General features: G+C 44.5%; 1 protein-coding gene across 2 annotated transcripts; it reads right to left on the bottom strand.

Annotated features, from left to right (window-relative positions):
* Positions 1 to 321: 321 nt before the first annotated feature.
* Positions 322 to 20,404, bottom strand: LOC307201441 (von Willebrand factor A domain-containing protein 5A-like). 2 transcript variants are annotated; one of them, XM_079950661.1, is made up of 18 exons: positions 20,177 to 20,404; positions 18,617 to 18,716; positions 16,276 to 16,478; positions 14,996 to 15,218; positions 13,252 to 13,424; positions 12,808 to 12,925; positions 12,107 to 12,279; positions 11,520 to 11,608; positions 10,094 to 10,238; positions 9,445 to 9,524; positions 9,026 to 9,140; positions 8,220 to 8,384; positions 7,246 to 7,349; positions 6,421 to 6,623; positions 4,376 to 4,603; positions 2,089 to 2,216; positions 795 to 918; positions 322 to 454 (listed from the first exon to the last, which is right to left on the bottom strand). In XM_079950661.1, exons 2-18 carry the CDS (start codon positions 18,690 to 18,692, stop codon positions 375 to 377), a joined length of 2,427 nt encoding a protein of 808 aa, XP_079806787.1. In that variant the 5' UTR covers positions 18,693 to 18,716; positions 20,177 to 20,404; the 3' UTR covers positions 322 to 374. The 2 variants fall into 2 exon arrangements, with proteins under 2 accessions (XP_079806787.1, XP_079806786.1); XM_079950660.1 differs by having other exon boundaries at positions 18,617 to 18,726; positions 20,177 to 20,403.
* Positions 20,405 to 21,480: the final 1,076 nt, after the last annotated feature.

The following is a 21,480-nucleotide window of genomic DNA, read 5'->3' as shown; positions in this document are numbered from 1 at the left end:
ACTTTGCATAAAATACCTGCACATCTTTTTCTTTATTGAAACTCACCCAACCCCTAACTCAAACTGTGAACATGTTCTCCCAAAACATTTCCCACACACAATCCAGTTGCCTATTACAGTTCTCTTTCTGCTCTCTCAGTACATGTTTATGAATGGAGTGCACTGATATTACTGCAGTAAGTTAAAGCATCTTTGAAGAACTGCTACCCTATTGAGGAAAAGAGACACATCTGAAGTAAGTCCAAAAGACAGAAGGCTCATGAAAGTACAATAGGCATGCAGATGGAACAATGAGATATTCTTGAAGGGAAGAAAAAGCAAGTGCCAAAACTCCAGTGAAATATATAAGGCTTATGCTGGCAAGAGGGGGCAGTTCAGAGCCCAAAGACCTCAGCACTGACGTCACATCCCAAGAAGGTATTGCCAGCCTTCACACACTCAGCAAGTTTAGGCCCTGCAACAAAAAGGGATACAAGATGGTTATTTCAGTGTGGCACCAGCAAGCAGTTTCCTGACAGACCCCTAAGCTTTCTATCCATAGCAAACACAGTAAGAATGGCAGTAAAACTCACACTAAGAACAAAATAAATAAATCAACAATTTATGTTGCAAGCTAAATGACAAATTAAAATGCACACTTTGATTTCCTTCCTCCACCGTTCCTTTCTCTCCTTTGCCTTTGTATATCCATCACTATTGTCCTTATTATTATAGGCTGTTTGCCTCTCTCTCTCTCTCTCTCTCTCTCTCTCTCTCTCTCCCACACACACACACACACACACACACACACTCACCTGTGCTCTCATGGAGCCATACCACGGCTTTTGCCTCTAATAGCTGCCAGATATCACTATGTTCTGCAAAGTGGACATGTAGCCAGAGAACGACAAGAACTGTTGTCCATGCAGTTTGGACCACCTGAAATTATGTGCAAGGGAAGGGGAGGAAAACATCAAGTGATTCTTGCTCATCCTGTCAGGGATACCTCCAATGCCCGCCCCCATGGGGACCCCCACCTTGGATGGATCCAAGAATGATTTCTATCTTCAAGGGCCCATCCAGGTGAAGACGCAGAAGAGCGTATGAGCTTTCCAAAGGAGGTTTGGGCTGGGTATTCATCAGTATGCAGATGACACCCAGCTCTACCTCTCCTTTAAATCAGAACCAGCAAAGGCAGTGAAGGTCCTGTGTGAGTGCCTGGAGGCAGTTGGAGGATGTATGGCGGCTAACAGATTGAGGTTTAATCCTGACAAGACAGAAGTACTGTTTTGGGGGGACAGGGAGCGGGTGGGTGTGGGGGACTCCCTGGTCCTGAATGGGGTAACTGTGCCCCTGAAGAACCAGGTGCGCAGCCTGGGAGTCATTTTGGACTCACGGCTGTCCATGGAGGCACAGGTTAATTCTGTGTCCAGGGCGGCTGTCTACCAGCTCCACCTGGTACGCAGGCTAAGACCCTACCTGCCCACGGACTGTCTTGGCAGAGTGGTGCATGCTCTAGTTATCTCCTGCTTGGACTACTGCAATGCTCTCTACGTGGGGCTACCTTTGAAGGTGACCCAGAAACTGCAATTAATCCAGAATTCGGCAGCTAGACTGGTGACTGGGAGTGGCCGCCGGGACCACATAACACCGGTCCTGAGAGATCAGCATTGGCTCCCAGTACGTTTCCAAGCACAATTCAAAGTGTTGGTGCTGACCTTTAAAGCCCTAAACAGCCTCGGTCCTGTATACCTGAAAGAGCGTCTCCACCCCCATCGTTCAGCCCAGACACTGAGATCCAGCACCAAGGGCCTTCTGGCGGTTCCCTCATTGTGAGAAGTGAGGTTACAGGGAACCAGACAGAGGGCCTTCTCAGTAGTGGCGCCCACCCTGTGGAACACCCTCCCTTAAAATGTGAAGGAAATAAGCAGCTATCCTATCTTTAAAAGACATCTGAAGGCAGCCCTGTTCAGGGAAGTTTTTAATATTTAATGCTGTACTGTTTTTAGCACTTGATTGGGAGCTGCCCAGAGTGGCTGGGGAAACTCAGCCAGATGGGTGGGGTATAAATAATAAATTATTATATTATTATTATTCCAAATGTCCTACCTGAGTAGGCATTTTGCCCAGAATCTCTGCTTCACTCAGACCTAGTATGCTGAGCAGGTTGGCATCAAGGGACCAGGAACCATCAGCATTCTGCAGGGAGACTAGCCTCAGGAGAAGTGATTCATTTGCTGTTGGGGAAATAAAGAAAAAAATGCACACCTTGCAAGCATTTCCTTTATTCTTCCTCTATTCTCCAAAGGGTTTTGAAAATCCACGAAAACAAAGAAAGGTCACGATCTGTGGAATTCAGGAAATAATGTATGAAAGTGTACAGCATTGTTTACGACACCATTCTGGAACCATTTGATACATATTGTGGGAGCCTTTGGGAAGCCTTGAATGCTGGGGCCTTAGAAGAAGAGGGATTCAGTACCACATGATTACAAAGAGAATAATTACCCCACTGCCAGCTTCCAAGGTCTGGGCATGCTAGCCAACCTTTCAGGCTTCCCAAATCTACTTTATGCCTTAAACCAGGGGTGGGAAACTTTTTAAAGCCACACTGATACCTGCCCAACAGGTAGTATATGACATCAGGTATGAGGCACATGACCATGGTTCAGACCAAATGGACAGGCCTAGTAGATCATATTTGGCCCATGGGCCAGAGGTTCTCCACCAAATTATGCCTTGGATTGGAGTGCATTTCTTTCTGTATATGCACCCATTTGAACCATTCTTTAAGATTGGCCTCCAAGTCTCATTGACCTGGTGCCAAGTAGGGTCAAATTAGCAGGCACTACACATAGCACCTTTTCAGTGGTGGCCCCAGCTTACAGTCTCCCTCTCTGAGCACGTACAGGCAAAACTGTGAATGCTGTTTGTGCCAGCTGGGAAGGGGAAGAGAGATGGGAGAGTCCAGCAAATCCATATGCATGTCTCTAGCTGGCAGCTCTACTGACCCTGATGTCTGTGAGCTTCCTTGGGATGGGGAAGAAGAGAGAAACACCAGCTGTAGCTTATTGCTACCCCCCTTTTGTGTGTGTGTGTGTGTGTGTGTGTGTGTGTGTGTGTGTTCAGTTGCTATTGTGGATAAGGGAGAGAAGTGTATTACGGTGAATGCTATACTGCTCAGGGTGAGAGCCTGGATAGTTTGGAAAGTAGGGGTAAAAGATGTTAAGTTACTCAAAAGCCTCAGGGTGAGAGTCTGTTGGCACAGAGTGAGCCCTCCTTGTGAGAGAGACAGAGAAGGGGTGACTGCCAAAGTGGGGAAATGAAGTGAGAGCTGTTGCTAAGACTTTTCATTCTTTAATCTGTTTCAGTCTGTTTCTATCTAGGTATTTGGTTAAATTTGAAATATTAATTTTTACTGCTGTTTTGCTTGTTTACCTTGATAAATTGTTGTTTATTTGACCTGCTTATAATTTTTGTATCCTGTTTTTCTCTATTTATTTTCGTTACTTTGCTCCCCACTCTGGAATTGAAAAGTAAAAATAATAAGTAAGTAAATAAGTAAATATGAGCCCTGCAGTGTTAGCTTTAAAAGCAGGCCTTTCTGTTCCAAGCTGCATTTAATCTATATTTTAGTGCTCTGTATTTAACTTCTATTTTCAATTTCTCATTACTGGCTACCTTGATGTTTTAGTCCAAGTGCATTTTTAATAAATTGTGGCTTTCTAGATTAATATGTTGTGAGAGCCACCTGGATGGGCTTTGAATTAATTATAAATTATACAAATGATAAATGCAAACAGAATAAATTCCACATGAATCATAAAGAACTGAGTCATCCCCACCTGCAAAGTTCCCCTCCTTCACTTTCATAGTCCTTTCCTTCTTTCCATATATTGGAGAGATAAGGTGTGTGATAGAATCTGGATTTAAGAGTGGGATTTTATTATGCATGGACACTTAAACCTTCTGCTTTTTTCCAAAAACTTATTATTAATCAACAATACATGCTGCTAAAAAGAGGTGAGTTATTGTCTCAACTGTCAAGCATGCTTATTTTGCATTCCCAACCATTTGTACACCACATAGTGATTCTGAAGATCTCTGTGACTTAATCTCTGGAAGCAGCAAGTGGTCAGAGGGTGGGAAATCTCCGGTCACAGATCCTAGTCTCTTAGCAATGACTTCTAATTGGTGGCGTTCTGCGCCTGATTTCTCCCTGCAATAGACATTATCCTTCCAAGTTCTTGGCCAAGATACTGATAAGAAGGAAAGGAGGGAGGAGAATCTGTAAATGTTAAGTCTAAGAAATTCAACATGATCTGGGGTTTCTTAGCACATAAATCTAGACATGTATACAGTGCAAACTCACATCCTGTTGCAATCCTACACTTACTTGGGAGACTGGCATGGTCAAACACTGCATTTTCAGCATTAAGGAACTCTCCAGTAGTGGAATAACTTCTCCAACCTCTGGTACTGCTGGCAAAAAGGGTGGATGCTGAGAAATAGAGCTTTGAGGAAAATTCTAAAGCTCTCAGCAAAATACTCTTGCATCTGGAAGGTTCACACTTATATTCATAACAGCATTTATCACTTTGGAGTATATCAGCCCACACAGAGCCTAAAAAGAGATAGAGTACAAGTAATACTGAAGATGATGTTTCCCACCATATCCCAGGCACAAGACAAAGAAAATAGAGCAGGGGTCAGCAACCTTTTTCAGCAGAGGGCTGGTGCACTGTCCCTCAGACCTTGTGGGGGGCCGAACTATATTTTTTTTTTGGGGGGGGGGGAATGAACAAATTCTTATGCCCCACAAAAAAACCAGAGATGCATTTTAAATAAAAGCACACATTCTACTCATGTAAAAACACTCTGATTCCCGGACCATCCGCAGGCCGGATTGAGAAGGTGATTGGGCTACATCTGGCCCCTGGGCCTTAGGTTGCCTACCCCTGAAATAAAGGGACAAATAAGCAACCCCCCCCCCCCGGAACCCTGGGAGCGATTTGTGAGAGCGCCGGGAGAAGAGAAATAGAGGTTTTGACAGCTGTCAAAGAGCTGTCAAAGCGGAAGAATAAAATAGAGGACTTTGTTACGAGGACTTTGCCGGTTACATTTGTTACAAATTGGATACAAATTGTTTTAAACAAGGAATAACAAGTTATTTTGACTAGTGGACGTGATCTGGAAGGGAATTCAGTTATTGCAAACCACCTAGAGGAGCCGAGGGATATTACAAGTATTGTTGGCGTGGAATTTGACCAGAACTTTCTATCTCCTGGGAAACTGCAGAAATGGAACACTATTTTGTCTACAGAGGTCTACACACTAAAGGAGACAATAGATTTATCTATTGAAGAATGAAAGGGACTTGACGTAATGTTTTGTTCCTGAATAACAAGCTTCTGCAGAGGAATTAGAAGCTTTTGGAATTAGAACATTTGTGCAGGAGAGCAGGAAAAAAAAAAAAGGAGGAGTGAGATCAACAAGAACAACAAAAATAATAAGAACGGGACAGGACAAAGCTGGAAGTGGGAACATTTGGGACATCCAGATTTGACAGGCTTAAAGAAATAAAATTGGAGTTTTTACTCCTAGATATAAAAATCTGGATGGAAGAAATGGGCCTTTTTTGAGACAGATTCCTTCCAAGATTGGACATTCAAAATTAAAGATGACTGGGAAAGGACTATGGCTTAGAGAGATGTGGGAACTCCAGGAAGACATCAGACGTTGAGGAACATTGGGAACGCAACCGGGAAAGGGGGGAGGGAAATTTGGAATCCAAAGGGTGTAAAATTATTTTTTTACTTTTTTCTATTTTAATCTGTATTGCATATTAAAGGGGGGAACTCGCGGAAGGGAACAGGTCGATTTTAGGGGATGGGAAAATATTTTTAAAATTGGGTCAATGATAATAAGTTTAAATTTGGGATAAGAACTTGTTGAATTTTCTTGTTTATTTGTAAGAATTGGAATACAGGAGGGGGAGGGGAGGGGAAGTCCCGGAAAGATGTTATTGGGAAAAAGATTTTAAAATTGGATGTTTTGTTTTGTTTTTATTTTGTTGTAATTGGAAAATCTTAATAAATATCATTTAAAAAAAATAAAATAAAGGGACAAATAGCCACCTTAAGTGGAGAGGCCTTGGTGAGGAAGCCAGTCTACAACATTCCTTCAGCTTCTTTTACATCCATCCTACCAAACACAAAAAATTCTCTATAGTCATTCTTAGCTCTTCTCCAGCTTTCATACCGTCACCAAAGCCCCTTTTATTTGTTTCAGTATAAATCTCAGGCCCCCTATCTTGAAGTTTATCTACTGTTGTCATACCACACTGCTCTGCTAGTTTCCTCCAAGTCCCAGTACTTGTTGATTTCTCTGGGTCAACTTTTTCACTGTTCCCCTCCCCTATAATGCTTCAGTGCTCCGTACTATTTGGATATGGAATCTCTCTGAATTCAACAGGGGCTTGAAGCGGCTCCCCCTGTTCCATATTCACTACCACGTAAGCAGTCTGAGCACACAGCACCCCAGAGCTCAGGCTGGTCTCCAGCACCAGCTGCTGCTTTGCTGTCGATCTTGTTTCCTCCAGTTCTTTCAAAACAGCCTGAGCTGCCAGTCGGTGAACAGGAAACCTGTAGAGAGACAAAGGGTGGGGAGGAAAGTGCAAGGCAGAATTTGAAGTGGAAGGTGTGATGGGTGGTGGTGGTAATGCCTTCATGGCCCACCCCTTTCTGGTATTCCCTGGGGGGGGGGGACAGCATTATAATAGACGGCTGCCAACTTCAAAAGTCAATTTCATTGAAGATAAAACCATGAATGGCTACTAGCCTTTATGACTGTGTACTACCTCCAGTTTCAGAGGTGATATTTTGGGAATCACAAGTGAGAAGAATGCTGTTGGACTCAGATCCTGCCTGCATGTTTCCTATAGGCATCTGAATTGCCACCGTGCTGGATTAGAAGGGCCTTTGACATCATCTCACAGGACAATACGTTCCTAATCATTAGACAGGATGAAGCTCCTGCCTGAGTCTGCTCTGTCAACTGCGCCTCCTATCATCCCTGGTCACTGGCCATCCTGACTGGTGCTGGTGGCAGAATGAGTCAAACAACAACCAGAGGGCCAAAGGTTCTTCATTCCTCCTCTCTTTATAATTTCTTTTTAATATATCTGGTCTCAAATTTTAGCTTTCAGGAATGAATACATTTTTGAAAGTTAGACAGTTAGGGGGGAAGCAGGGTGGGGAGTCCAACCTGTCATTCTCCTCTGCCTCAAGTCGAAAGTCCATCTTCTCTGTGAAAGTCTGGCCTTGCATGCTGTACTGGAGCACAACAGAACCCTCTGGGAGGTCAGAGGTCTGCAGGAAAGAAATAAAAGCATCAGGTGAAGTAGTGTTTGACAATGGTCAGTAACCTGGGTGGTGTAAAAGGGCCATTAGCTCACAGGGACAAGGCCTAAAGAGAGACTGGCACTTTACCTTCTTATTTTGGCAGACTTTAGAGAAATGAGCATAAATGTTCATGTGCAGGGCCAGCCCTGCCGTTTGGCAAACTGATGCAGTTACCTTAAAAGACAGATGCATTGGGGCAGCAATTTCTAGTTAATTTTAGGTTTAGTACAGATTACACATGGCCTTCCCCATAATGAAGAGAGAGAGCATCCCCATTTAAAGGTAAAGGTACCCCTGCCCATATGGGCCAATCGTGTCCGACTCTGGGGTTGCGTGCTCATCTCGCTTAAGAGGCCGGGAGCCAGCGCTGTCCAAAGACACTTCTGGGTCACGTGGCCAGCGTGACGAAGCTGCAGCTAGCGAGCCAGCACCAGAGCAGCACACGGAAACGCCGTTTACTTTCCCACTATAAAGCGGTCCCTATTTATCTACTTGCACTTAAGAGTGCTTTCGAACTGCTAGGTGGGCAGGAGCTGGGACTGAACGATGGGAGCTCACCCTGCCACAGGGATTCGAACCGCCGACCATACGATTGGCAAGTCCTAGGCGCTGAGGTTTTACCCACAGCGCCACCCGCGTCCCTAGCATCCCCATCTACTCTCAACCAATTTCCCTACGTTATACCTGGATAAATTTAGTTTCCACAACATTATCATATCATTTTCCTCCACCACCTTTGCCCCTAACTCTGGTGCAGCTCATCACACAGCACACATCACATTGATTTTGCCCACCAACTACCGGTATGTATTCCACCATTATATTGGGCCTACTTGCCTGTTGCTGCCCGCAGATCTGAGCGTACATGAGGTAGCGTTCCCCTGCAAAGATGGCTTGAGTGCTTGACCCCAGAAGCACGGCCTTAAGGGCAGGAGGCAAATGCCACTCTAGTTTAATGTGTTTCACTTCCGGCTGCAGAGAACACTTCAGAGATCGCAGTGCCTGTGAAACACAAATGATCTCACAATCAAGGGTGACGAGAGATCAAACATAACTTGGGGAGAAAACTTATAGCAAGATCTGTTGGGATGGGCAGGGATAGGATCTGGTGGATATCTGGCTGAGCTATGTATGAGATTCCTGACACAGCTGTACCACACCAGCTTAACTCCCTCATCCTTGGCTCAGCCAAGAAATACACACATATCTCCCTCTCCTGGTTTGGGTGGGACCAAACTGGCTGAGCAGATCTTATGTGTGAGCCCTGAAAAGGGGTTTTTGGGGGTGAGACCATAGAGGGGTGTATCCTAGGCCTGCTCAGCTCAGTAATGAGACATGGCAACCAGGTGTAACTTAAGCTGGCAAAAAGGGTGGTGTAACTCAAACACCATTTTAAAAACTTTTTTTCACCCTGCCAGGTAGAAGTCCAAAAACTACTGGAGAGCCACAAGGTCTTAATCCCTGGTCTATTCTGATTGGCAGTAGCTCTCCAGAAGCTAAGACAGAAGTCTTAGCTAGAGATGGCAGAGATTGAACCTGAGGCATTCTGCATGCCCTCAACCACTGAGCTCTGGCTCTTCACCCAAGTGTTGGATGGGGTCTATCAGATCATGGTGATGAAGACAAAACACCAGGACACTCACCTTGGCCTGCATTTGCTCCTTGCTCCTGATGAATTCAGCTCTGCCACCACTTGCTTCAGCAATGCCACCTATGAAGTATGAGGAAGTCCCTTCACCAATCCCAAAGGAGAAGCATCTGTATGACAGTGGGGGAAAGGTCAGTGCTCTACTCTATCCCATTGTGCATGTTTCAAGAAGTATCCACCATCAAGGCTTGCTAAACATAGTATCGTGACACTCCTCGTGGGTAAAATTGAGTGTTTCTCAAGTAAGCACCACTGGGACCTGAAAAGGCTGGCAGGATCCATCCCATACTTTCCTGCTTCCTCAAGTTTCCAGCCATGCTCAACCAGACTCTTCCTCCAACCCCATTTCATAGGGCTAGTTCACTTAAAATTAAATGTCATTCACCCTACCACAATCTCATATCCTGTTCTCACCTGTGGGACTTACTGTGACTCTGAACTTCAGCAATGACCTCATCTACGTTAGATACCTCTCCATCCGTGAATACAAAGACCTGGAGAAAGATAGGGGTGTATAAAGTTAACTTGGAAGTCCGTGCATGCGTGCGCACACACATACACACACACACACACACACACACACACACTTCTTCTATCCCTTGGGGAGGAACAAAGTTGTATTTATGTTTTGAATTCCTGGTTCAGACTTGCTTGCAGTTCACAGCAACTAGGATCAATTTTCTAGCCCACTGGATACATTCCAAATCCCTCTTGAGATCATAACCTGGCTCTCTAAAATACAGTAGTATATTATTTAATTTATTTCATAACTGTATATACCACCTGATTGTAATTTTTTTAAAAAAAATCAAACAAAGGTAATCATTTGTTTTAAGTGAATAGCCAGGGTGTTGTCATTTGAGCAGATATAATTTGGGGGGGATTACATCTCCTACCTGTCAAACAGGGATGAAACTAGCTGAGACTACTTTTTTGCCCTTGTTGTATTGGTTGAGATTATAACATGAAGAGAGGAGATAAATAAAAGGCAATGGATATGTAGCCGCATGGAACTACAATTAATTTACCGTATTTCACATACATGAAGGTGTGATGAATTTACCTGACGGGCATATCCTTCCCTACATGGCTGGCTGTAAATGGCCTTCAGTGGTTGCAGAATCTCTGTGCCACCCAAATTAGCCTGCAGGTCCAACACCCCCCGCAGGGACTCCAACATGGTCTGTTGTGTGTACTTTACACTCTTCCTGCAGAGGTCATGAGAGAGTAAAAGTAATGCGAAGGACTGCTCTCCTGTACTGTATTCCCACTTCCACACACCCATTAATCCCAGAGCTGCATACTTTATTTAACAAAGCCCAATATCAGTATAATAATTTAAAAGTGTGCTAAAAAACACACGAATTGGTGGATGCTTGGCTCCCCAGAACCTAATGAAATCAAAAGCCAACCCACTTAGTTTTGCCCGTTTCTCTCTTAAATAGATGCTAGCAACAGGTATTTTAATTAATTGTCCACTTTTAAACCACTGAATCAAATTTGCTTAATTAGTATACTATGAACAATCAAAGAAGGTGCCTTAAAGGACAATTCTGAATAAATAGAACTGGGTGGCCTGAAGGCTGCATGCTGCCCTCAAGGTGTTTTTTAGTGGTCCTTGGGAACATTTGATCTCCCCCATCAGCCCTAATGCTACCTTCCCCAAGCCCTGCAAGTGAGGTGCTGGGCTTTGGAAAAGAGATATGAGGGCTCTTTCCCAGCTTTGGAAAGGAGGTGGAGGCCCCTCTAGGACCTTTTGTTCAGCCCCCGCCCCCGCCCCCCCAATGAAATTGCTAAAAGCAGAGAGCAATGAGATAAACCCTACACCTTGTGGGTAGTAGTCAGCTTTCTCAGAGTACACCTACTGAAATTAATGAACATGACTAAGTTAGGGTCCATTAATTTCAATGGGTCTATTCTACACCCCCATGTATGTTTTAGAGATTTTGATATTTTAGAATCTTTGGTTCCTTATACTGCAAACTACATTGAGATATTTTATATAGAGTAAGCAGTATATTAGTTGACTAAATTGTTTTAACCAATTTTAATATTGTATGTTTGCATGGTTGCAACCCACCCTTGGATCTTATGATGAAGGGCAAATAAGAAATCAAATTAATAGTAGGAAGAGGAGTAAAAAAAAATAAAGGAACAAACATTGATAAACTGGAGGCTGTGTTCAAGGCAGCCTTCTTTAACCTGGGTCCCATATATTGTTGGACTACCACTCCAATCATCCCTGGCCATTGAGAGTTGTAACCCAACAACATCTGGGAACCCAAGGTTGAAGAACACCAATTAAGGGAAGCAAAGCTGCAGAAAGCAAGAGATGGAGAAGGGAGGACAAGTGGATGGTATTATGTAGTACTATTGTTGTTTTATGATGCATAGTATCTTTTTATGCTGTTGGTCATCCTGGGCTTCCTTTGGGAAGATGAGCAGGGTGAAAATTCAACAAAATAAATAAAAAATACTTGGTCACTTACCGGTAGAATGAGTAATAGGAGGATCCAAATGCATAGATGTTGAAGTAACATCCCAGTGGAAGACTCTTCAATAGGAAAATCAGGGTCTCCTAAGGCAAAAGGTATTGTCACCCTGGGTCACCTAGCTGTCCCAAGCTAGACTGTTGACACTGTCTCAGCAATAAAGCCCTCAGTCCTAACCTAGACCCATACACTTCCATGCATCACTCTCTGCCCATCTGATCTCACCTTGCCTATAGGACCAAATTCTATTCTACCCATGAGAGTCAGGTCCCTAAATAGTCCTTATCAGCCTGTCTGGAATTACATTAAACTGGCTGCCACTCTAATTCTTGAAGCAAGAGGTACACAAAACATCCATCATAGTCAAGCAGGAAGAAAGGGATACCCCATCCCATGTATTTTCCATAAATGAGTAATGGAAAATTTCAGCTTGAAACTGGAAGTTCAGTCTGCATGCAATCTAGTCATCTATGGCTGTGAATTTAACCACCTCCCTTTAATCTCCTCTCCTGTAAACCCAACATATCATCCTCCCTTGGCTATAGGTTCTTCCAACACATCCCTTTCATTTAGCCAGGTGGCACCTTGGCACTCTGAATGCGGGTTGTGGCTTCAGAGTTACTTCTGGTGCTGTAGCTCATGCTGCCAGAGCAATCCATCAAGAACAGGAATTCGCCTGTCGCATTCAGGCCTGGCTTTGGGGCAGGAGGACTGGGATACAGGGTAAGCAAAAGCATGGGGTCTCCCATCAGTGAACCTGTATTATGAGACAGGGAAGAAGAGATTGGAGTCAGCAGACATTTCCACCCAAGGCTGTTCCCTAGTCATTGTACTGGAAAAGCTGCATTTCATGTACCCAGCCCAAGCTCTGCTTCCAAGACCTCCCTTTCCACCAGCATGGGGAAGAATTCAGTTATTTGCAATTGGTGAAACAATAAATGAACCAAAATGCAGCTATATTTCAAAATCCATACTTCTCTCAGTTATGCAATGCAGTACTCCATTTTAAAAAGTGTACAGAATGCATACATTTGGATCAATTGTGCATAAAAATGCATATTTTTTTATTAAAAACAGTATAGAAAAATGTATTATATGGGTGGAAATGCTTGCAAAATAAAATGTGCATTAGGAAAACGTACTAAAAAAATTTCTGTGAGTAAAAATAATTGTAAACAAATGCAGAAAAGTGGTGAACTGAACTTACCGGTAGATAGGAAAACAAGAAAATGAGAGAAACTGAAACTGACAGATTTGCCCATCCTTAACTCTAGTCCTTGCTTACCTGGATCTGCTCCTGGCTTCCCAACCTCTAGCAGGAGACTGGGCTTACGAATCACCTCCTTGTAATATATCAGCAGCTCCACATCTCGATTAAGGCAGTATCCTTCAGTGAGGGAAATCTTTGGCAGGGGTACGATAAGCAAAAGCAAGAATTAAAACCTGGGTATGACATCATGCTAGTTCCAAAAGACTCCAGCAGCAATAGCAGCTCAGTTTTCACTTTACAGGGAACCTATAAGGTCAAGCTGTATTCAGGCCTTCAGGAAGAAAAGCATGCTCTTCCTGAAAGCCCTTAATGCCAACGCTTCACTATGGGCTGACATAAACCCAGACCTACTCAGAGTCAACCCAGTGAGATTAATGAACCTAAATTAGTCATGTTCATTAACTTCTGTAGATCTATTCTGAGTAGCATTGAATACTACCCCACCTCAGCATCCTTTACCTGGGCTGTAGTGTGGTCTTCTGTTGCATACTGCAGGGGTGTGAGGGTGCAATTTGACTTCACATGAGAGATTCCATATGGAGAATGCAGTGTAGCACTGAGGCTGAGCTTGTAGGAGAGCTCCCTCTCAGGCACTCGTGGTATGTCCTGTACGAAGCTGCTCTCTTCTGACCCTGCACAGGGACACAATCAATGCCATGAGAGAACATGAGCAAAATGACCTTCTCAGATGTATACACTAAGTTCTGAAAAATTGTCCTACATCCGGGATTTCAACCAATGTGGTTGTGAGCACCTTCCTTGACGCCCACCAAGCCCCCGCCTCTCTCAATTGTAAAAAAAATGTTTTCAGGTGAGTTTTGTGTTGTTTTGTTGAGCAAGTTACCTGGTTGTGTGGGCGGGAGATTGGCATGTATTATTTTCAGGTGCTATTTTCTGCCTCTTTGGGAAAGGAGACTCTGAGCATTGCCAGGTTTTCTTCTGTGAAACAGATATTTTGTAGTGCCCACGATAGTTTCTCCAATTTCCAGATGTTCCCTCAGGTCCATGAAGGCAGAATCCTGCCCTTGGTAGTTCCATGACAAAGGCAAGTCTTAGTCTGAGAAACTGGACTGGGGGAGTTTTGGGGAAGGTATAAATAGCATTGACCAGGCTTAGGGAACTTCTGACCTGTGGGTCAAAACAGGCATAGCAGCATAGGAGCCAACTCCCAGGGGCTGAAGTCCCTCCAGTCCCCTCCCCCACAAAATATTTGAGGGGCCAGCCTTCCCCAAGTTGATAAGCATTGTCATTCAAATGATATGCATGTGCCACATCTTGTGATTGATTATGTATGACGGAGCTTACTCCTCCCTCCTAATGTTTTATTCAGGTTGGCATCCCTGCAACAGGAGACCATTTTGACCCACTCCCACAACCTGTCCCACACCTGACAACAGATGTGGAGCAAGAAAAGATGAGGCTGCAAAGGAACAATCAGGAGCTTAAAGCTTTCTACTGCTCATTGGCAAGTAGGGCTCGCTGACAGTGCCATGATCTGAACAATACCAATGGTGTGTCTCACTGGGATCAGCTGTATGAGGGGGTCTACAAGTTTAAACTCCTTAGTACAGGCAATGGGACTCACTGTCAGTGCCCATCCACTGATGGATACTGGAAATGAGACCCTGTGAAGCTGTCCATTTGTAGACCAGGTTTGGATTCAAACCACACCTGCAAATGGACATTTCTTTTGGCTCTGCAGACCAGCCTGTAGAGGGGAAAGATGCCCAGTTTGAAAGGGAAAGGGTCTTCTGGATGGTAGAGCCCCACTTGTGGAATACTCTCCCCAGGAAGATTCACATAGCATGGAATTTGTGGGGCTCAGATTCAAAAGCAGACTTACCAGATCTTACCCAGGCAGAACATGACCCAGATTGGACCAATAGTCTACTTTTGAATCCACAGTCCTGAGAATCCAATTACAAGGCAGTCTGAGGACAGCAGGGCTTCGCTTGTACAATTTAAAAAACCACACACTGCCCAGGCTTGCACCCTGAGGAGGTCACTTCAGTGCTGCTAACAAAGCAGCTTGATTTCACCCCTGGAGGTGCACTCCATTGTCCTTCGAGACAGATGGATGGGAAGAAGTGTGAGTAACCATGGGACACACAGCTGCTTAACCTGGCAGCCAATTGGGACACAGCCAATCATCTTGAAAGCAGGCTTTTTGTTGGGGCAAAGATTAGCAGCTACTGGTTCTTACCCTGAAGTGCATAACGAGGATTCAGCACAACTGGCAGGACAAAGCGGACTGCCCCATCAGGCCCGGGAGCCAGTGCTTGGACATAGCACAGTTTCAGTGTGGCCTCTCCACTTGGTGGAAGATTACCCAGCATGCATTTGAAAATGTCTCTGGATTTGGGGTCCCTCACAAATAGCACGGATGCTTCGAGCACAGCCAACCGATCTTCATACAATGCCTGTGCCTGAAGATGTTGAGAGACCAGAAAGAAAAAGAAAGAGATGTGAAAAGGGCAAGGAGAAATAGATGGGGTGAGGGTCACAGTGGCAGCCAGAAACTTGTCTGGAGGGGAGTTGCTGCTAATTTCACCTCAGATGCCTTTCTGATTTCTTCAATCTTATCATCAAGTCATAAAGCTCAGGCTGCTCTGCACACCATGGCCGCTGCCAGCCTGAGCCGGGGAAAGAGGCACACATGTGCAGCAGAGACACCCCCCCATCCCCGCATGCCTCTTTCCCAAGCTCGGGCTGGCAGCATCTCGGGCTGTCCTCTTTTTTGCTCTTCAAGATATGGCAACCCTACCATACTTCTTCTCTACAACAAAAAGGAGAGGGAGCTGCATGCTGTGCATTAGGTGTTATTTATGTGGTTTTTAATAGTGGTTGTTTTTAGAATACAGTGGTACCTCAGGTTACATACGCTTCAGGTTACATACAATTCAGGTTACAGATTCCGCTAACCCAGAAATAGTACCTCGGGTTAAGAACTTTGCTTCAGGATGAGAACAGAAATTGTGCTCTGGTGGCGCGGCGGCAGTGGGAGGCCCCATTAGCTAAAGTGGTGCTTCAGGTTAAGAACAGTTTCAGGTTAAGAACAGACCTCTGGAACGAATTAAGTACTTAACCCGAGGTACCACTGTATTGTAATCATTTCTGAATTTTGTTTTTAAATTGTGAGTATGTTTGCCATCCTGAGCTACTTTTGGCAGGGAGGGAGGAGATAGGATTTAAATTCAATCAAAAATTTAGTCAATAATTTATATATTGATTGATGGTTAATTCCACTGTGCTGAAGTTGTTTGTTGACTGTGAGTGCATAAATTGTTGCTTGTTGCAAGTGGCAGCAAAGGGCCTAGGGAACATTTTGTTACTGGATGACCTATAAATGCAGTAAATCCATTTTTAAACAATGGTTTAAAACTCTTGATTCAAAGGGTTTGGAGACATGCCAGTCATGGCCTTCAGCATCCCCAGAACCTCCATACCCACCCCAACCTCCCACACTACCTTGAGCCCTCTCACCTGTTCCTTCTCCATGATCTGGGCCTCAATTTTTGTCTCACCCATTAGGCCCTCAAAGGTGTAGACAGCAGCATCAGCATCCAAGGGAAAGATAAATTCAACCTCCAAAGGGATTTTCTCCTCATTCTTGTAATGAAGTTCAGACACAACATCTGCCACGAAGCCTTTGATTGCCACAGCTACAGAGATGCTTTGCAAGGGCACTGAGGCACAGAAACAGCAAACAGCTTTAAAAGAGGGATACATTTAAGTACATTACAAAGCAGACAGACATTCATGGCAAAAACCTACACACCCTTGCTGGAAAGGTTGTCAGAACCATTGCTTTTTTCTGGGGGGACGCAGGGGTACGCATACCCCTAAACATTTTGTGAATCTTTGTACTTTTTTTCGATTTTACTGTATTTATTTTTCCCGATTTGAACTGTAAAATAGTGATTTTCTTGAGTCAAAATGAGAGTACTCCTAAACATTATTTTAGGGGGGGGGAGCACTGGTCAGAACAAAAATGTTTTCAATTGTTTCTGAAAATTGCAATTAGGGGGTGCATGTCACCAGGGCTGGATTTAGGTTTGATGAGGCCCTAAACTACTGAAGGTAATGGGGCCCTTTATATGTCCAGCTGTCCTTAGCCAACAACAAACTGTCACTGTTTTTTGTGTTGAATATATGCTATATGGTAATTTATGGACCTAATAAGTATCTAAAGCCATTTGCACATAACAAAATATGGATTTTATCAAAGTAATCATTGAACTGAAATGTTGCTGTATTTAGGTTTTATTTTATTTGTTTTTTATCTTATATTTTGGAAATTTACATCCAGAGGTTTTTTCCTTTAATTTTTTGGGGGGCCCCAAGAGAGTGGGGCCCTAAGCTATAGTTGTTTAGCTTATACATAAATCCGGCACTGCATGTCACATCTCCACAGAAATGTCATTCCACATAATAGGAGTAGCCACACCAAAAGCCCTTCTCCCAGTTACTGTGAAGTGGGAGTCTGAGATCTTTGGAACTTAAAGAAGCAGCTCTCCCGCAGATTGCAGTGACTTACTGGAAAACTATTAGATAAGGAGGTCTCTCAAGGAACCTGGTCCTGAGCAGGCTATTTATTTGAATATTTATAAACCACACTTTCATAAAATACATCAAACCAGTTTACACCAAAAAAATTATAAAATCAGTGTATAGATATCTTTAAAGCATAATTAGAAATATCAGTAAGACAACAGTAGATACCATCTGGTTAAAAAGAAAAACTAAGCCTCCTAAGTCACAATTTACATCGGGAGACTTAGTTTGGTCAGAATCAAATATACACTTCCAGAGTTAACACTAAATACATTACTTCTGGTAAATGAGCCACTATAGACACTAAAGGTAAAGGTAAAGGTAAAGGTAAAGGTACCCCTGCCCGTACGGGCCAGTCTTGACAGACTCTGGGGTTGTGCGCCCATCTCACTTAAGAGGCCAGGGGCCAGCGCTGTCCGGAGACACTTCTGGGTCACGTGGCCAGCGTGACATCGCTGCTCTGGCCAGAGCCAGAGCCAGAGCCGCACACGGAAACGCCGTTTACCTTCCCGCTGGTAAGCGGTCCCTATTTATCTACTTGCACCCGGAGGTGCTTTCGAACTGCTAGGTTGGCAGGCGCTGGGACCGAGCAGCGGGAGCGCACCCCGCCGCAGGGATTCGAACCGCCGACCTTTCGATCGGCAAGTCCTAGGCGCTGAGGCTTTAACCCACAGCGCCACCTGCGTCCCCATACTATAGACACTAAAGGTAAAGGTACCCCTGCCCATACGGGCCAGTCTTGACAGACTCTGGGGTTGTGCGCCCATCTCACTTAAGAGGCCAGGGGCCAGCGCTGTCCGGAGACACTTCCGGGTCACGTGGCCAGCGTGACAAAGCTGCATCTGGCGAGCCAGAGCCGCACACGGAAACGCCGTTTACCTTCCCGCTGGTAAGCGGTCCCTATTTATCTACTTGCACCCGGAGGTGCTTTCGAACTGCTAGGTTGGCAGGCGCTGGGACCGAGCAGCGGGAGCGCACCCCGCCGCAGGGATTCGAACCGCCGACCTTTCGATCGGCAAGTCCTAGGCGCTGAGGCTTTAACCCACAGCGCCACCTGCGTCCCACTATAGACACTAGAGGGCTATAAAAAAATTGTGTCCTGGGTTTTTTAGACTTGTCTACCCATGTACTATCTGAAACCAAAGGTGTGTCTTGGTTGCCAGATGTGAAGTTTTTTCAGCTCTCCTACCGCATTACATAAGCCAATAACCACAACTCCTGTGCGCAGTTAAGCATGCACACACACATCCGAAACACTGCCCCAATCTACCTTTTTGAGGATATACTAGTCTTCTGCTTGGCATTTCTGGTGGTGGAGGCCTTTCATTCCACGCGTCTTCATCCATCTTTGTTCGGGGAAGAGACCGTACCTGTGGTGAGCCAAATTAAGCAGTATGCATTGCAAGATGGATTGACCTTGCTTTGTTGATTGACATAAATGGGAGCATCTCTCTGCATACAGACATGGCAGAGTCTTTCTCCCACACAAAAACAGAAACAACACCCACATTAATTAATTTGCTAGGGCAGGCCTAGCAAAAATATGTTACAATATGTACACAAAACACATACAATTCATAAAGTGTGTGCAAGGCAACTTCCAGTAACAGCGAGCCTCCCTGTGATATAAAATAATAGAATTGCAGAATTGGAAGAGTCATCAGTCAAGCATGGATGGTCATGTCATACCCTTCAACATTTCTCCAATGAAAATAGGGACATCCAATTCAACAATAACAATTTTATTACGTATTTATACCCTGCCCATCTGACTGGGCTGCCCCAGCCACTCTGGGTGGCTTCCAACATATATCAAAACATAATAAAACTCTACAGGGCTGCCTTCAGATGTCTTCTAAAGGTTGTATTGTTATTTACCTTCTTGGCTCAGGGGTCGAATAACTCCATACCCTCCAACATTTTTCCAATGAAAATAAGAACATCCTAAAGAAAAGTGGGATCAAATCGGAAACTGAGACGGCTTCTGTAAATTCAGGACTGTCCCTGGAAAACAGGGGTGGAGGGTCTATCATGTGCACCAATGTGGGGGGTGAGACTAGCATGCCTCCTCCCTCTCCTCAAGTCAAACTCTTCAATGTATTGTTTTGAATGCATAAGTAGAACCATATACTTTTGCACGTTTAATCACCAGTCTTTTCAGAGAGGAGGAAGAGGGAGAGAGCAGCTCAATCACAGGAAGAGTTAAAATGGTCTGACTGAGCACCAGTCTCCATGGCTCAAGGGATTCTTACTAAACATTCAGGAATTTCTAAGGGATGCCCAGGTAATAGGAGGAGGTAAGGGTTTCTGCTTCTTTCCATCAGTCCTATAATAATGGCTGGTGAAGGGCTTTGCCTCAATGGCGGAGAATCTGCTTTGTACACAGAAGGACCCAGATTTAATCCCCAGCTTCTGTATGTAGGGCTGGAGAAGACACCCAGCCTGAAACTCTGGAGAGCTGCTGCCAGTGTCAGTGTAGACAATACAGAGCTAAATGGATCAGTGGCCTCACTCAGTTTATAAGGCAGGTTCCCGCATTGGAACAAGAAAGCAGTAACAGGATGAAGGGTCTTACTGCAATGGAGGGTAAGGAACATTTCTAAGGCCCTTCCAGAGAAACTCAGAATGCAATAGTTTTGGAGACCAAGTCTAAGTCAGGGGTTGAGTTTCTCAAGAGAAGAAGCTTTGCATGACGCAGAGAATGGGGCAGTGGAGCTACATATGCAGAGGATGAGATTGTCTAGACTGCCATGAAGATTGTTTAGTGCAGCATTAATGGGAAGGACTCAGAATTCAAAGGGACTCCATGCAGGGGAATGGTTATACTCACAGCGAGGCAGAGGATCTAGTCACCTGAGGCTCCAAAGCTCTCCCTGCAACCAGACTCCAGGGATGTTGCACGCTCTTTGATGCTACAGTGCTTCATTTTTTCCTGTGACGCCATTAGCATCAGCACTGCAGCCAGTCCCGTCATCCCCACCCCCGTCTGGGAATGCCTGCCAAATGCACGCGTATAGTTCAGTCACAGTCTGCTTTCCAGAGTAATGACTGCAGCAATGTTCCAATGTCATCTGGAAAATTGCTCCCTCTCCTGGCAAACCAGCAGCTCATCACAAAAACTAAAATCCACAAAGCCCATCCTGAGCAAAGGAAGGTTTGGATGGGCAGAGAAAGGAAGGAGACTAGCAGAACTGAGCTGCATTTACAGCATTTGAAAAGGGTGGGAAGTACAGCTCTATGTCTCCTAGGGTTCCCATTGTTCTAATCTTAAACTCAGTCCCCAAAATTTCCACATCAGCTTGTGGAATAAAATTCACCAGCATTTTAGAGCAAATGCCTCCTAATATTTTCATTTTACTTCCTGGGGGGGGGGGCGCAATCCAGATTAAAATGCAGGCTAGCACTGTCTGGCACTGTTTTGACAGTGCTGTCTGGGTGCTGGGGAAAACCTGCCTGTGGAGCAGCACTGATTCCAGAAAAAGTACCTGTCTGGAAGTGGTGTGTAACATTCAAAACGAGTTCTAATCCCAAACAGCCAAACATTGTTTTGAATAGTTGATTTTGTTTTTTAAAAAAGAAAATGAAAGTTAAGGCTGAGGCAGGCAGATTATTGACATTTCTCTTCAGCCAGGCATTTGGCTGGTTGACATTCTGTGGCCTTTAAAATATGTTTGTGAAAGTGGGATTATTGGTTTGTTTTTATTCTTGCTTTTGTTTTATTATAGATCATTGTGTTCTCATTTTGTATTTTTGTGTTGTGATTTTTGGATGAAGGGCTGTATACAAATTTTAATAATAATAAGGCTGCCTGCTTTCCAGACTGAGGATACATTTGATGAGCTTGCAGCATTATCACCCAAACAGCTCTCTCTCTCCCTCGTTAGGTTTTGAGGCAGGGGGCAAACACAAAGCCTTGGACTCTTTGCACAAAGAGCAACTTCCATGTCTTCCCAGCCCCAGATAAGACCAGACTGGACCCTGGCCTGCTGTTCTCCTTCCACTCAGGATGACATCACCTCCAGCCGGGGATTAGGCAGCGGCCTGCCCCCATCTTTGGGAAGCATCTTGAGCTCATAGTTTCTATGACAACACACCTGTACTTGGCCAGCTCTTTTCAGTAATGCAAGGAGATGC

This window comes from Podarcis cretensis (assembly GCF_951804945.1).
Source record: "Podarcis cretensis genome assembly, chromosome: 13".
Lineage (NCBI taxonomy): Eukaryota > Metazoa > Chordata > Lepidosauria > Squamata > Lacertidae > Podarcis > Podarcis cretensis.
The sequence above is the reverse complement of the archived record's forward strand: the minus strand, read 5'-3'. Positions and strand labels throughout refer to the sequence as shown.